General features: G+C 37.1%; 2 protein-coding genes and 1 long non-coding RNA gene across 4 annotated transcripts in view; 1 reads left to right on the top strand and 2 right to left on the bottom strand.

The window, feature by feature from the left end:
* Positions 1–3,165: 3,165 nt before the first annotated feature.
* LOC105853895 lies at positions 3,166–12,379 on the bottom strand. The gene is made up of 4 exons (XR_001145654.1): positions 12,276–12,379; positions 11,272–11,367; positions 6,259–6,310; positions 3,166–4,635 (listed from the first exon to the last, which is right to left on the bottom strand). It is a non-coding gene; the product is annotated as an uncharacterized LOC105853895 (long non-coding RNA).
* A 58-nt stretch (positions 12,380–12,437) lies between these two features.
* Positions 12,438–15,207, top strand: LOC101631864 (chromosome unknown open reading frame, human C2orf88). The gene has a single exon (XM_012727702.1). It carries the CDS (start codon positions 12,541–12,543, stop codon positions 12,838–12,840), a length of 300 nt encoding a protein of 99 aa, XP_012583156.1. The 5' UTR covers positions 12,438–12,540; the 3' UTR covers positions 12,841–15,207.
* Positions 15,208–15,289: 82 nt separating this feature from the next.
* Positions 15,290–17,259, bottom strand: part of HIBCH (3-hydroxyisobutyryl-CoA hydrolase) — a 53,319-nt gene continuing 51,349 nt past the window's right edge. For both annotated transcript variants that reach the window (XM_012727692.1, XM_012727694.1), the window contains one exon: positions 15,290–16,654. In XM_012727692.1, coding sequence (XP_012583146.1) covers positions 16,539–16,654 — 116 coding nt within the window. In that variant the 3' untranslated portion in view covers positions 15,290–16,538. The remainder of the gene's footprint in view (positions 16,655–17,259) is intronic.

Here is a 17,259-nt window from a genome sequence, read left to right as displayed (position 1 = left end):
ACTCTTGTAATGATTATAGCAGAACAGCGGTTACATTTTATGTGCCCTATGCTTTTCTTTACCACTATTCATGGAGGAATTTGGGACACAAAGAAACAGTCTCAGGGAAGCCAAGTAAAATGCCTGTGGTATCTTTGGTGATTAGAGCTCTCTGATTCTACCTACTCAGAAGCCGTTTAACTCCCTGCAGAATCTGTTGGTTTTCTGGCTTTTCTCACCTCTCAATGACATAAATTTGTTGGGTATGATATTTTTCTCTCCGTAGGCTCAGTGAAGTTCACAGAAAATCCTATGAGAAATAGAGACTTTATACACTGATTTTTGCATATAACGTCATTTTGTTTTGTGGAGCCTTAGAAGTGTGAAGGGGTCATTGTTTGAAAGAACCTTGGTCAGGGTTTTGGATGAACTGCCAGTCTACACTCAGTAGAAATGTCTTGACAAACACTAAAGTTATCAGACCCTAAAATCTAAACCTTTGCCTTTCCTACTAATTTCAGATTTAGTAAAAAGCATTCTGTACATGGCATATTTGAAAACAACTGAAACTATCCTCAGTGTTGGCAAATGCTAGAATATAAGATTCAAGATGATTCAGGGAAATCACTGATGGTAAGCAGTGAGTTTAGGAAGACAGAGGAGTTGCCCAGCTTTTTGACAGTCCATTGCGCTGATCTTTTGGAACCCGTGCGCTGGAGGGCATCAGCCCTATCCCCTCACAGACTTATCCCAAAGGCCTCCTGCATTAGCTTAACCTCCTCACTTGACTCAGGATGGCAGCTACTTATTTTTCTTTTCCCTAAACTACGTAGCCCTATTTGAACATTTTTATTTGCTAATTGAGTGCTATCACATAGACAGTGACAGCCAGTGCTTTTGTCTCCTCCTAAAATAGGTTAGCATTACATCTAGGTTTGAAGCAGAATGATTTTTGATAATTATAATTGTATAACTTTAACTTTCTAGTATATATTTAAAAATGGAATCACTGCATATATAGTATAGCTTTCTAGTTTTTAAAAATTCACAGTATCAGCTGTAAAAACTTGATTGAACTTTTAAAGTTTTTACTGTAGAGTAGGAGGAAGACTAGTATTTTCAGAGTTTGGTATCACTTATTTAGCTAATGGTAATTTCATTCTAAGTTATATTACACAGTATTACAAGGAAGACATAACAGTCTTAAAATATTTCAAGTGTTGTGGGGAATTGTTCATACAATAAATATGTGAGTACAATACATATCTTTAAGCAATGCTTTTACTAAAGGCACGTTTTTGGGTTTTTTTTGCTATGGTTAATTAAACCATTTGTTCAGTAATTTAAAAGACATGAGCATTTCCTTGTTTTAGTAAATATTCTTATTCTTTTCATTAATATTCTTTTTAAACATTTTTGTATCGTGAACTATATAATTTAGTGGTTTCAAATAACAAGTGTATTTAATGGACAATCCCTTTAGGTGGGGCTCCTGACAAAGTTTAGCTGAATGCCTTTGCTCAGTGCCCCTCATACTCAAGCAGTCAGGGCTGTGATCTTACCTGAAAGCTTAACTGGGGGATAGTCCAGTTCCTTGGACATTGTGCAAAGCTCGCAATTCCTTGCCTCATGGGCCTCTCTCTACAGCAGCTATCTTGTGACAAAGTTAGAGAAGGTAGTACACGACAGAAGTTAGTCTCTTTGAAACCTGATTTTGAAAGTGACATCCCATCATCCTTGCTTTATTCTCTTACTTCTACTTAAGAGTAAGGGATTAAATAAGGGGTGGAACTCCATCCAGGAGGCAGGGATTACTGAAGGCCAACATCTACCATAATTACTTAACAGTTCCATAATATTCCAGGATATAGACATATAACAAACCTCTTTTGTTGGATATGTAGGTTTTTTTCAGTCCTTCATCTTATAAAAGAGAAGTTTATGAATTTCAATGTCAGCTATGCTGATCATTTCTTTAGGGTAGATTCCTAGAAGGTGGGGTATTGGGTTAGAGCTTTACATGAATGACTGAACCAATTTACACACTAACATCTGTTCTTGATAGTGCTCATTCCATCTATTTAACAGTTCTTTTTTTAAAAACCTCATCATTTTTACTTTTATTAAGGTAATACTGATTTATGACCTGTGTTTCAGGGGTAGAGATTACACTTCTACAAAGTGTATTCTCATCCTGCATTCACCACCAAAGCACCAGTAATCTTCTGCCAGCGTCAACAGACCTTGCCCTTTTTGCTTGTACCCACCCTATATTCCCTCTCTGGTAGCCTCAGTTTGACTGTTAGATTTCAAGGGTTTGTTTTGTTTTGTCTGTCTATTCCTCTGTTTTGTTTTTTATTCCACATGAGTGAAATCATCCACAATTTGTCTTTTTTCTTCTGAATTATTTTGCTTACCATTCCCTCTAGTTCCATCTATGTTGTTACAGATGGCAGGAGTTTATCTTTTAATAGCTGAATAGTAACCCATTGTCTATGTAAACATCATAACCTACTGATCTATAGATAGGCATATAAGTTGTGCCCTTATATTGGCTTAAAAAAATTTACCTTATTTATGCATACAAGAGCTGGGGTATAAGCCAGAGGTGTGTGTATGGTGGGGGCGGGTTTTGTGATGGGGGTGTGTGGTGAGAGGACTCACCAGAGACAGAGTGGGGAGCAGAACAGTCCGACTGACTAAAATACACTGCGGAAGGGAGCAGTAGACAAGGCAGGAGAGGTCTGCTGCACCATGTGGGTGGGCTTGATCTCTCTGGCTGATGATCAAACTCATTGTGCTGCAGGGGCTGTAGAGAGCTTCATAAAACTGAGACTTACCCCTTTGTGCTAGCAGGGAGGCCACCTTGTCTTGGCTTTAGTAAAGGGTGTTGCAGTGACCATAGGAGTGTGTATCTCCCTTCAAATTAGAATTTGCATTCTGGGAGCACATGCCTAGGAGTGGAATTGCTGTCACTTAGTAGATACATTTGTGAGTATTTTGAGAAATCTCCATACTGTTTTCCATAGACATGCACTAGTCTACATTCCCACAACAGTGTAGGAGGGTTGCTTTTTCCCCACATCCTCAACTACACGTTTCTGATGCGAACAGGTCATTCTCACAAGGTTAACAATACTTTTGCATAAGTAATATTGTTCCAATATTGATGAAATTGTTCCATAATTAGGTCATTTATTTGCATTAACACATGTCATGAAATCTGAAAGAGAAGCACTGTGACAAAGCAGCAAGATCTCTGGAACCAGAACCAGAAAACATGTAGGTCTTAGAACTGGCAGTGCCATTGGTCTCTGATACAATGTTATCAAAGCCACATGCTTCCTCTGGCAGGATGCTTAAGTTACACATTGATGTATTTTGTGAGTGAGGAAAAATAATTCCTTTCTGTTAAAAAAAAAAAAAAGATTAGAAAGTCCTTTTAAAAGAATGTGAGATAGGAGCCTATGAAGTAAATTTTGGCTTAGTATTTAAGGAAGATTGGGTCACAGTATTTAGGTTGCAATGCGTTGAGAACTGAGTACTTTTGTATTTTTTTTTTAATTCATACTCTTATTCAAGTTTAGATTGTTGGTTTCAACTATAAGATATAGAGAAAAGTCCAGCTGTAACAGTAGCCTAAGGAACTGGCTTCAAAATTTTAGGGACCTTAAGCATAATTTATCCATGAGTGTAGTTGCATCATTTGACTAAGACATGACATGCCCAAAAAATGAGTGTAAGGTTTACATGTTTTACAGGCTTTATGGTATAGATCTTTTTTTTTTTTTTTTTCAATTTTTTTCCCCTAACTAGTCAGTCAGAAACTGGTGTTCATTTATTGCAAGGATTTATATTACAGCACTGAAGAATAATGCAATCTGAAGTTCAGTATTCATAAACAGAGTGATCAGGTGAAGCCAGAGAGGTTCCCTGAGTAAAACCCCAACGTGGAGGGAAATGCTTGTTTTTCTTCTCCACCTGAGATGAGGCATTTACACCTCACTTAGATCTATCACCTGATTCTAAATCCTAAATAACTGTTGATCTTACTACATTGTAATTCAAACTAGAATTCCTCAATAAGCTTACATATAATAATTATAATTAAATAACTTAATCAACTCAACATTCAGAGGTTCAGAGGGAAATCTAAGAGAAGGAAAAGAAATACTGAACTCCTTTCAATGGTCCAAGATAGTTCTAGATGTTTATATAAACAAGCTCACTTTAATTTTTGTGAGGAATGTCTAAGATAATTTCCTACTTACAGATGAGATCATAACATACAGCTCCATGCTGGTTATTAGAACCTCAAACAATGTCCTTTCATTGTAAAGTGAAATTCTCTGCCTCTCTTGAGAAAATCTGGCCCAACAGAGACTTCACAAGGAGTTGTCCAAGAGTCCACGTTGAGAGCAGCTGCCTACTGTATGTGTTCCGTGGGAGGATGAAGGCCATGTCCAAAGACGGTGCAGTAATGCGATGAGGGGCCTTCACACTGATCAGTCATAGTTAGTGTGTTTTCTAGCTTTCACTTTTTGTAGAGAGCATTACATTTGAATTCTTTCCTGTTTACCAGTTTAACGGACATCTTTTGATCCTGTTACGAATTTAGAGTATGACTTCTGTTTAGCATCCAGTTATCACAGCGCCCTACAAGAAAGTAGACTCTTATCTATTATTAGAGAACAGGTAATGACCAATGTGCTATTAGGAAGTTATATTTTTAAATGAATTGGCATCTTTATTAATTACATCTGCATTGAGATTCAAAAGATACTATATATATATATACACACACACACATAAGGCTTTTTAAAAAAAGAGTATCGTGTGGTTTTCATTATATAGATTTGCATTAATTCAGGGCAAGGGACCTTCATAATTTCAGCTCTCAAACATCTTTGAAGTTTGTTTAAAGTTTCAGAGTAAGTATATAAAATAGTACAATATAATAAGAACTGTGTACTCTTGTATTTAAGAACAACCTTTGGCTGGAAACTGAACAATGGCCACTTCACCCTTAGGGAAAGAATAAAACAAAGGAGATTTCAAGATATTACACAACTCGCAGTACTAAGAGCTTGTCATCTCACTCATAGTCACTGTCTTCATTTGAATGTATTCTCTTAATTTTGAAGGCAGTTACATTGCTGGACATTAGTTCTAAATACAAATAGAAACTCAATAAAACCTGACAAAGTAAGGAATGTTCTCACTCATAACCCTGTGTATTTTAAAATTATATATAAAAATACAAAAAATTTTCAACATTTTTGAAAATTATTTTTAAATATTTTATATTCTTAAAATCAGCTGACTAAAAATAACAAGAGTCAAAGTACTTCTCTTGGTAATATCAAGAATTTATGTTGCCTTCAACTCATAGACGTAGTCACTTCCAACCTGATGGATGAATCATGCAGCCGAACAATTATCTCAGGAACGCTAATCATAAATGCTACCCTAAGAAAGCCAATCATAATCTGCTAACCTACTGACTTGTATTAATAGCTAATGTTATGAAAGCTTTTTCCTCACTATGAATCAACTCTTAAGAGGGAAACTGAAATTATGCAAAGCTTATTTATTCAGTGGTATACTGGTTGGGATTGTAATTGCCTTCAGAGCCTATCAAATATTCAAACAGTTACTAAGAACAGTAGCCACATAAATATTTTCATTTTAGCTGTGATTTTCCTTTAAGGATGGTACTACTTCTGATAAATCTCAAGAGTATATTAGAGGATAGAAACCACAGAACTAAAATCAGACCCACAAAAAGGTGGGGCAGTTTGCCAGTCCTGTTCCATCAGGGCAAGTGCATCTTCCCTGAGCATGGGATAAGCAATTTCATTAGTTATGGGGCCAGTAGATCAGCTAGTGACATGGATATTTGTCTTTAAGCCCAAGATAGGACTGGAAGGCTGAAATTGGCAGGTATGTCTAGGATATGTTCTGTCTGGCACCCTGGGAAATTCTAAGCTATAAGGAATCTGCTGAGGGAGACCAGGTAAAGGACTGGGACAGTCAGCAGAGTAGCAAGAGACCGGGAGAAGGAACTATATTAGTCTTCACTGGCGAGAATTCAAAGTCAGAATTAGAAGAGGCGCTATACATTCAAAAGGGGAAGGATGTTTACCACTTAACATAAGTTGTGATTGGATCAGGTGTTATAACCATGTTACAGTTTTTATGGTTTCTAGGATCTTATTCCAATGGTTTCTAGGATCTTATTCCAAAAGCCTGAAGTAAGAGTGGGAGCATCATGCTTACTTGTCCTGCGGTTTCCTTGGTTGGTTTCCTTTGCTGGTGGGAACAGCCAGGCCTGTGGTAAATAAAAATTAGTATGCTGAAGTGCCGAACAGCTGTAGCAACACTATGACTAAACCTGCTAAAAGTGAGAAGGCACAAAAATTTTCAGAGGTCCTACAGACTGGAGAAATGGCCTCAGACTAAAGAAGATGTGGAGGATGGTGTATTTACTACTGAGTTCTTTGGGAGAATATACATCCTCCCCCTTTCCCATACAAGTTCAGGAAGATAAGGACAAAATAATATCATATTCACTTTTCAAATTGATTTCTTTTTGCCATTATTCCAAATCAAAGCATAAGTTCCCAGAAGAAAGAGAAAGTCCTTGAGCTGGTAATTGTGGGTAGAGATATCTTGCTCTTTTGTAGGTCCAGAAGTAACACTGAATTGGGGCTGATTTCAGGCCAGTGTAGGAACAAAAAAGTCAGTATGCCTATCACAGATCTGATGGTACCGCATGTTTTATGTTCTGGGTGCTTTTGAGAATTTTAAGAGCTGGACTTTTAGACTTTAAATAGAATTTTAAAACTTGATGTGACTGATTCAAGCAGGCAGCCTTTTTCAGGTATAAGTATACTAGTCTCCTAGGTGTTATAGGTGTTCCAGAATGTTAAAAAAACTTTTGTATACATTATCACATATAGTGAAACATGCAGATGTTAAAGGGTGCAATGTGTGACAAGTTTTGAAAAATGTAAATACCCAAGCAGTCAACGATCAAGATATAGAACATTTTATTTGTCTGGAAAATCTGACCTTCTAGGTAGACCTTTCCACCCTTCCGAAGAATTATGTTATAACTCCTTTTCTTTTTTAAAGATTTATTCATTTATGGGGTGTAGACCAGACCTGGGAGGTCAGAGGATTCACCAGAAATAGAGTGGGGAGCAGATCTACTGCAATGCACTGCTGAGAGGAGCAGAGGGTGGGATAGGAGAGGTCTGCTGCACCATCTGGGGCAGTTCTCTAGCTGACTAGCTGGGGATCAAACCTGTGCTGTAGAGGCTAGCAGCAGCTGAACAGCGCACCACCAGGGAGGCCCCATGTTATGATTTCTATTCGTGGGGTTAACATTGTCCATTCTTCTACATAAGTCTTTTGTATCTTGCTCAGTATATTTCTGAGGTTCATCTATATTGTTGCATGAATCAATAGCTCATTATTTCTTTTGTCATATAGTATTCCACAAAGCGGAATGGACATTTGGGTTGTTCCCAGCTTTGGCCATAGTAAAAATCTGCTATCCTGTTAACATTGTACAGAATTTCTAGCTGCTCTGCATTTGGCTTTTTTTTTTTAACCCATTCTAATAGGTGTTATCTACCATGGTTCCATTCCATTTCTCTAGCAGTTCCAATGATGTTGAACATTTCACATACTACTTGCCACTCATTAGTGGTCTGAGGTGAAATGTCTAGACAAATCTTTTATTCATTTTTAATTGGTGGGTTTGTTACTGTCGAGTTTTGATAGTTACTTAACCTAGATCGAAGTCACTTGTTAAATATATATAGTCTTCCATATAATGGAAAGTTTATTTAGGTTTTTTACATTTTCTTTGGAACAGTTCATATCTTTTATGTATATGCATAATATATGAAATAAAAATCCCTAAGTAATCGTATTTTTCAGGCTGCTACAAGGGAACTTAACTTCAACTCATTAAGTGATGTACAAAAACCAACTACTGTTTTACAGATCAATTTCATTTCCTAAGGCTTTGCTAAAATAGTTCCAGTAATTTTATATAAGCTTTAGGATTTTTATGTTTAAGCATGTCATCGCAAGTAAAGGCAGTCTTCTATATCCTCCTGTCAGCTTTCTTCTCTGTATTTCTTCCCTCGGGTACAGTATTAATAGAAATGGATGCGTACAACTGCCATGTTCCTATCACAGGGAGAAGCTGTTGTCAGGCCCAGGCATGAGGGAGCACCTCTTACTGAGTGTGCTGAGGATTTTATCATATCCTTTTCTGCATCTATGCAGATGATCCTCTGGGTTTTTCTTTGTTAATACAGTAAACCGTTGCATATCTTGAATTCCTGGTATAAACCCCACTTGGTCATGGTGTAGTAGCCATTTCACAAATGCTGGATAAAGTTAGCCACTTAAAAAAAAAATGTTACCTGGTTCTGTGGGCATGAGGACTATTGGTTTAGAGTTTTCTTGAATTGTCATTGTTTGTGGTAACAAAGTAATCCAGACCTCAAATATAAAATGAATTTGGGTAAGATTATTAAGTTCAAGTGTAGTCAGTTGTAGCTGGGAATTTTTGGGGGGGAAAGGTTTTTTACAAATGCAATTCCTTTGATATAGGGCTGTCAGACCTATTTTTCTTGCAACAGTTTTGGTATTGGTGGCACAAAGGTTTTTCTTAATATTCCCTCATTAGTCTTTTAATGTATTTAAGCTATGCAGTAATATTTAATTTTTTAAACATTTGTTTATTATGCATGCCAGAGCTGGGATGTAGGCCCAAAGTGCAGGGTGAGAGGGTTCACCAGAGTGGGGAGCAGAACAGGTGAGACAGAAGTCTGCTGTGCCATGTGGAATAGCTCCCTAGCCAGGAATCAAACTCTTATCACAGTGGCTGGTGATAGCAATGTGACTTTAACTCCTGCACCACCAGAGCGGACCTGTGTAACGGCCTTTAAAAATTTTTTAATAGAATGTTTGACATTGGTTTTACATCACCTCATTTTCAGGTTCAACATACAGTATGTATGTGCTAATTTTTCTCCATTCAGTAAGATATCTTTTCATTTTGCTGAGTTTATTATTATGCTGCGCTGTTTATTTTAATGTAGACCCGCTTGCTTGCTGCTGGAGTTTGACTCCCAAAAGACATTTCTAAAATCAGTACAGTCTATTTTATGGGTACAGATCTTACATAAAACTTTTAAATCCATTTTGAATAAGTATATATGGATAGTGGTCCTTTTTTTTCCTGCATGTTTCTTGACTCCTGTTGTAAATTAACTGTCCACATATGTGGCTTCATTTCTGGGTCTTCAGTTTCCATTCCAATATTAGACTCTTCTACTGTTGCTTTGTAGTGTAGTTTGAAGTCGAGGAATGTCCCCAGTGCCTTGTTTCCCCAGATTATTTTGGCTATTTGGTGTTTTTAATTCCATATAAATTTCAGTCCTCTGTTCCATTTCCTTGAAGAATGTTAGTGGGATTTTGATGAACATCAAATGTGTGCATAGGGTAAAATGGTCATTTGTAACAATGTTCTTCCAGCTCATAGGCATTCTTGGCTACTTAACTCCACTTAATGGCTTTCTTCTTTGTTGCTTCCATATAGAAAGACTTTTGTATATTGATTTTGTTTCTAATAGTGGAATATTCAGGGTTTTCCATGTATATGGTCAAATAGTGACAGTTTTACTCCTTTCCCACTTTATTTCCGGTGTTATCCTAGCAACTGATTAGGATTTCCACTAGTGATGCTGAATGCAGATAATTCTTAATATGTATTGTGGTAATATTCTGCCTACTTAACATGATTTCTCTGGATTTCATAGTTTTCCCTCCCTAGCTTCTGTTCTCATCTGCTGTCCCCTTGCCCCCTCACTATCTCTGGTAAATCCTCTCACCTCCCCAACCTCTGGGTCTAGACCCCAGTTCCTATATGCAACAATAAATCTTCAAAAAAATTTTAATTTAATTTTTCTTTTTGAAATGCATTATTGAAAGCTTTTAATATCTATTTAGCTTTAAAATAACACATGGGACAAAGGATAATATTTCAACTAATGTTCATATCTGTGCACTTGGGTGCTTTTCTGGATTTTTTAAAGAGATAGTTATCCATACAAGCACTAATGTGTAGGTCAAAGGATTCACAAGCAACAGTGGGGAGCAGCAGGCAAGGTATGTGGGTCAGCTCCCTGGCTGTGGATAGAACTGGTGCTGCAGTGGCTGCTGATAGCTTGAGAGCACCTTGCACCATCAGGGCCTTTTAAAAAATCATTTACTTTAACTGGAAAATATAAGTGTCAATTAAGTTGAATCGTCGTACTTTCTCAATTTGAATTCTTATATTTCCTTTGGAATCTTTCTCCCTTTCTCAGTTTTTCCTTCACATTTTCAAGCCATTGTTAATCACATAGATGTCCCTCTTTATTTCTCATAATACTCCTGGTCTTGAATTCTGCTTTGCCTCATATACATATAGTTGGACTTTTTCTTAGAATAGTTTTAAGTTCATTTAAAAAAATGAGCACGTAAATGTAATCATTATCACCTAAAGTCCATAGCTTACATTCAGGATTTTGACAAATGAAACAATAACATGTCAGAGACTGGCTTCCGCTACTAAAAATGTTGGCTCAACTTAACCCTTTAATCACAGGGTTTCTGTTTCCATAGTTTTACCTCTTTCAGGGTGCCATGCAGCTGGAAAGATTGGCTCCCTCAGCAGTATGCATTTACAGTGATTCCGTAACTCACTCCTTAGTGCTGAAACATTCCAGTTTTCTAATGTCCTGTCATTTATCCATTCACGTACTGAAGGACAACTTGGTTCTTGTAAGTTTTGAATCAAATTATTACAAACATTAATGGGTTGGTCTTCTAGCAATTATCAGATTTTAGTTAAGAGTGTATTCATTATAAACTGTTAACAGTTGCATTCTCACCAGCAGTTACTTCACATCCTCACTAGCATTTGGTATTGGCAGTGTTTTGGACTGTACTTTTCAATACTTAGATTTAACTTGTGGCTGTTATCTTGTAGGGGTCTTAAAGGGTGTATGGTCTGGTCTGTATCTATAGATTGCCATGTGCAGTTCTACACCTTTGCAAAGACTTAGTATTTTTTTTTGATGTAGAAATCTCAGGATTCCACAGCCCCTGCTATTTTATGTAGGTAGATCCCATACAATTTTCTTCCTTTATTCCCATGGCTACCCATTCTCTTGAATGCTTACAAATTCTGGCTGCTTCAGTAACCCAATCTCTGCCTCTTACCTTAGCAGAACTGCCACTCCGTTTGGACCAACATCACCATGGTAATAATGGCCCTAGGCAGAATCTCAGGATGATCAACTGTAGGACTTAAGATCCCTGAGAGAGAGAAACAGGATTTTGTCATGGTCTGTGGGTTGTACAATACTTACCCACATACAAACTGCCTAGGTTTAAACTTGGGGGGCAAATCTAGCAATAGATACATTGTAAAAGTATTACATGTTAGAGATGCACAGCCAAAAAACATTTTGTCTTCAGAGTTCTGCTTAGTAAACATTACATCCCTTCTTCAAGATACATTTCTGGAATGTGTAACAGGGAACACAAAAAGTTAATTGAAAGCTGGATTTACTTCCCACAATATGGGAGGAAGTGGGTATAAGTTATAGATATAAATGGTAGCAGTAAGAACTGGACAATGGGGACTTATCTAAACAGGGGCTTTATAGCCTCATTCACAGACTCTGCCTGCACTTCATTAAGGGTAATTAAACAACATCACTGGGTAGAAGTTCACTCAGTGACAGTAGCTTTGGGGAAGATAAGCAGACCTACCATAAGCACTAGCAATTCACTGACAATCCAAGGTCAGAGTAAGAAAGATGTTCAGGCAGACTCCAATAATCTATTTCTAATTAAATCAACTCAGGGTAGACAATAGGTGGCTGTGCCATATACAGTTGGCTGTAGCACATCTCAGTGTTGTGTGGTGTGTCTGTGTGAACATAACCTGGTGATGAATGAGAGCCTGGAGCAAGTTTAATATGTGCATTTGCCTTAACATATAGCTCAAAGGTCAGCAAGTATTTTCAGCATTGCACAGCTACTCCTATTCAGCTCTGCCCCTGTAGCATGAATGTAGCCATAGGTGATTACAGAAACAGCGAGATAGAATTCGACTAGAAGGCAGTACATAGTAAATCAAAATTAGCAATGTTTCCCACTTTGGGTTTTGTAAATACTTCAAGAACTTGGAAAAATGTTTTTCTGTTTTTTTGACTTACCATTTTTGTGGACATCTTTCTATAAGATCATACAGTGGTACTAGGAAATATTCCACAGGCTACCAAATCATACAGTATTTTGCATTCTTTAATTTCAAAATGAAACTTTCTTTCTCTTGACAGATAAACATGACATGTGGCGAGTAGTGAAAAACACTGCTTTCTGAAGTGGCTGGAAGAGGGAAAACAGTGATAAATAGAAGGTGGACAAAAGTGTCATTTTCCAAAGATGCCGCTGAAGTAGTCACTCAAAGCTCTTCCTAAGATGGGCTGCGTGAAATCGAAACAAACTTTCCCATTTCCTACCACTTTTGAGAATGATAAGCGACAAACAAGTAAAGAAAGCTTTGTGTCAGAAGAAAGAGTTATACCTAAGATGGCTTCTCCAGGTGTTGTCGAAGAAGTGAAGGAACCCTCAGGGCCTGACATTGTGATCTTGGAATTCGCACAGCGCCTGTCCCAGAAAATCTTGAGTGAAGCCCTGCAGCAGTGGGCAAGCAATAACATTAAGTACTATGACATTCCTTACATCGAGAGTGATGGGCTTGATGCTGGAGGCCAGTGACACTTTCTTGACCTGTGGATGTAGTTGGTGCTAGTTAAAGCAAAAATAGGAGTGAATAAATGTAATACCATCAAGAGTGTGACGGCATACCTAAAAGAAATGTCTTAATATAGACTTGTTTAACAGTCATTTCTGTCTGCTTGGTCTTGGGTTTTTAGTAATTGAAAGGGCCAAGAATAGGTCCTGAGGCAGTAGCAGATAACCACTGGGAAACTTGGGCACTTTCGTGATTTTTAAAAAGCCACCTCTTTCCATTTATACATGTGCGAAGAGTGGTTTTCTTGAGAGTCCATGTGAAAGGAATGACATTCAAGCCATTGTGATCAAACATTAGAGCAACCCCTATAGAAGAGGTTCACCTTGAACTCTGCTGTCCTTAAGGTAAATTTTTGTAGAAAAAAAAGCAAAACCTTTACCTTGAATCTCAGGATTATAACCAACCACAGATGTTACTGGATGACTCAGCCTTGTTATATAAGGCACGTTACTAGAATACAATTTACAAAGTCATGTCATGTTTATATTAAGGCCAGTGATATAACTACAAGAAAACAGAAGTCCTCCTTAGCAAGGCAAAAAGCAGAAGTGAATTCAGTGCTAGAGGGGTGATCTATGGGCACACCCCTTTTCTCTACTGCCTAGAGGTCAGATTGTGCAAAGGATTTATGATTGTATAACAAAAGACTGAACATCCCTGAAGACAAAGTACAGGGGGAAAAAAAGAACAGTAGTTACTATTTCAAGTTTTGTATACATTGTAATTGGAAAGGGAATTATTTAACTGCCATGTGTGATAGGTCCTTTAAGACCTAAGTCTTGTGAACTCTTTATAAACAGGCAGAAATGCTACCTCTGATGTCAACAACTGTACTCTGAAACCCACAAGAATTATCCAAGTTTCCAAAAGGTGTAACAGATCCACCTCGAGCCAAAAGTCTAATCTCTGCTGTCTGACTCTGTGGTGGGACAATTTTGTCACCAAGCAATACACCCTCGCCCCTGAATCTTTTTATAGAATATCTTGTGACACACAGGGACTTATCTTGGAAACGTACACTGTATATAGTAGTCAGCAAGTTAGTGGATAACCAAGTGGTGGACCAAAAAGCAGGATAAACAAATTTGTACCACATGTGATAGTTACCAAGACATCTTAGTCAGCCTTCTTTATCCACAGGTCCCACATGCAGGATTTAACCAACCATGGAAAGAAAATACATACTATGTAGTTAACTCTGTGATAATACATCATAACAAGGTAGCATTTATACTGTATTATTATAAGTAATTTAGAGATCATTTAGAGGCATTTAAAGGCTATATGCAAGTACTATGCCATTTTATACTGAAGAATTTAAGCATCTGTGGGTTTTGGTATTGGAAGCCCCAGACTCACAGCCTTGATAGGATTATCTTCTGTAGGATAATTCCCCTTTTCATACCTTCATGCTTAAATTCTTCATTTGCTTCATTATGAAGGTCATTCATGAAAGAGAAGGGCTGTATAAGAAAGGAAGCACTATATGAAGCAGAAGACAAAAAATTACTAGCTACTGGAAAAGGATACACTAGTTCTAATTTATATCACAAACAGATTAAGAATAGTGGCCACAGAAGATACACTGCAAAAACCAAGTTTAAATGTTTACAAGTTAAGGCCACTGTAGCTAGAAGCTCCAGTCTTTACCACTGAAATGCACTCAGGCTGTCTCTTCCCTTGAACATCCAGTCAGCACAGGGGCAGAAGAGCCACTGGACCCACCCACAGTGGCCACTGTGGCAGCAGCAGTTTATCAGGGGCTATGTGCCCATTGCTCCTTTACAGAGACTCAAATAGCCCCAGAGATGTACGTCTGTGTCTCCTGTGTACCTTGCCTGGCAGCTACGGGCCTTTGATCAAGATGTCTTTCAGTTGCCTTATCAGTTCTTTGCAAACTACCTGTGGTTATTAGCACTTAAAAGCACAATTTGGAAGGGATAATGTGTTCTTAGTCTCAAAGGAACCATTTATGTCAAACTGCCTTATTAGTGTTTAAAACCCTCTGAAGTAGCATGAAGCTCATTTGCTCACTACCACTGGCATTTTAAGTATGTTCATTTTATGAGATAAGAAAAATCTACTTTTGTACAATACAGTTTTAGACATCAAAAAGTAGAGAATTTATAAATAATGTCAAGGAACAGCAAGTTAGAAATACATACAGATTGCTTAATCATAACACCAGTCAGACAGGACGTGTCTTCCGTGAAACTCAAGTTTTGTTAGCAAATTCCTGCCCTGTAAGACAGTTATGAGATGGTGTATATTTTCCAAATATTTTTGTGAAAAGTTTTTTAAACCATACAATAAAAAGTCTAGTTACCATTGACCAGCTATGAGTTCTTAATTGAAGCAAATCCTTTTCAGTGATGTATGTCAATTCTGAGCAAAGGATTTAACATTTCCTGCATTTCTAACAGTGAACAAAATTCCATTTATACAAATTTTAGAATCAGTCAAGTGCAAATTAAGTGTTAACATTATAAATGTTAATATGTTATGGCATCTTTATTCCAAATCTGTTCCTCAGTTTTGGGGAAGAAAAATACTTCATGGTACACATATTAAGAACTGAGAAATGGAAATCAGTTCCTTCTTGATTATAACTTCCTTATCTATGAAACAGGTACAGAACATAAGTCTATTTTCTGATATTATTATAAGAAGAAATCTTAGTTATGGGGGAGAGGAGTGAATAAAAAACTAATGAGTTAATTTAAAAGTATTTCTTACCTAGGCTTCAAGGTCTCAGTCTGGAATACATTGCTGTTTCTTGCATACCTTAAAGAACACTTATTAACTGTATTAGTTATTGAAGATTTCTATTTTGATCAAAAGTTCTCATTTTCTCCTTCTTTACTTGAACTGAGTAAAAACAGCTTTATATAAAAGTTTACAGGAAGCAGATTGTGTCCATCGTCAAAATTCTAATTACTCATTCCACCATATTAGTATCCATCAAATACTGCAAATATTATTTTAACTTTTGCCAACAGGGAGGAGTTCTGGTTAACTTTAGGGAAGGCCCAGCTTGAGTTATTATGGAAAAACACTTCATAAAAACCTTTTCCTCTTTGCCTGAGACTTCTGTTTTTATTTTAAAAATATATGTGAAGACTCAATTTTCAAATATATGTGAAGAAACTTCATTAAAAGTAAAAAAAAAAGTCAGGGTTTTTCTTAAAGTAATTTATATGTAAGTTTATTTAATCAACATAAACTACCACCCAAAGCTAAAATAAAGTTCCCATTTAGATACACAAACGTGACAATCATTAGACCTTCAGTTTTTCCCGTCTGCTAAAACAGGGGTTGGCAAACCTTCTGGAAAGGATCAGATAATAAATATTTTGGGTTTTGCACACCTGACAATCTCCATTTCATCTAGGCAATTAAAAACAGCCATACAGAATATATAAACAGGTAAGTACAGTTATGTTTCAATAAGACTTTATTTACAGATAGATATTTGAACTTCATACAATTTTCATGTCATGAAACATTAGTCTTTGAATTCTTTTCATAACCATTAAAAATATGCAGAAAGCATTCTTAAGTTTGTGGGTATATAAAAAAGCAGGCAGTGACCCAGAATTGACCCCTGTGCTCTAGTTTGCCAAATCCTGCTCCAAAACAGTACCTGAAGTATTCAGTCACCTCAAAGTTTCAAGTCATTGCTTCCCAGAGACTTAAAGTGATTATTCAACTCTTCATCAGTAACTTCTTTTAGATCATTTGGCTTCCATTTTGGATTCTGGTCTTTATCTATTAAAACTATGAAAAGAAAACATACATGTTACACATTTCTTTCTGGTGTCACTAGATTTTAATGGCTGAATTGATAGGAACTGGGCATATTTTTCTATAGCACATTTTCCCCCTCTGAGTAAAAAAAATTTGACAAAGTTAGCATTTTTGTGTGTGTTCCATTTTTCAGAAGAAAAATGAATTTGGATGGGTTTGGGTAGCAATGTACCCTCTAGGAGATAATGATAATCCATTTCATCATTTCCAGACCTAAGCTTGATGTGTCCAGCTTGAATAAAGCCTACTGGAATTGCTGCAGCTGGTCTAAGCCTTAGAACTCCTTTTTGTTCCTTCTTCAAACAAAATCATAAAGGAAAGTTTCATGTTACAAAACAGCTAACATCAGAGCTGCCGTGGTTTAAAGGGAACAGGGAGGTGCACAGCCCAGATTTGCCTTCTAACCTTAATACTAGTTTTGAGGAGGAAATTACTTCAGGTGGGGGGTGGGGGCTTCACATATGATCAAGCATGGATACTGCTGTTTGCTGAATCCTCTAGTTCACACAGTTCCACATTAAAACCAGACCACCTCCTGGTATCATTAAACTACTCTTATTTCAGTACAGTCATCA

This window comes from Condylura cristata, unplaced genomic scaffold, assembly GCF_000260355.1.
Source record: "Condylura cristata isolate star-nosed mole 26May11 unplaced genomic scaffold, ConCri1.0 scaffold00002, whole genome shotgun sequence".
NCBI lineage: Eukaryota > Metazoa > Chordata > Mammalia > Eulipotyphla > Talpidae > Condylura > Condylura cristata.
The sequence above is the reverse complement of the archived record's forward strand: the minus strand, read 5'-3'. Positions and strand labels throughout refer to the sequence as shown.

Bases quoted from the DNA above. Each gene is read 5' to 3' on its own strand.
- LOC101631864 (XM_012727702.1), top strand. From the start codon at position 12,541: ATGGGCTGCGTGAAATCGAAACAAACTTTCCCATTTCCTACCACTTTT.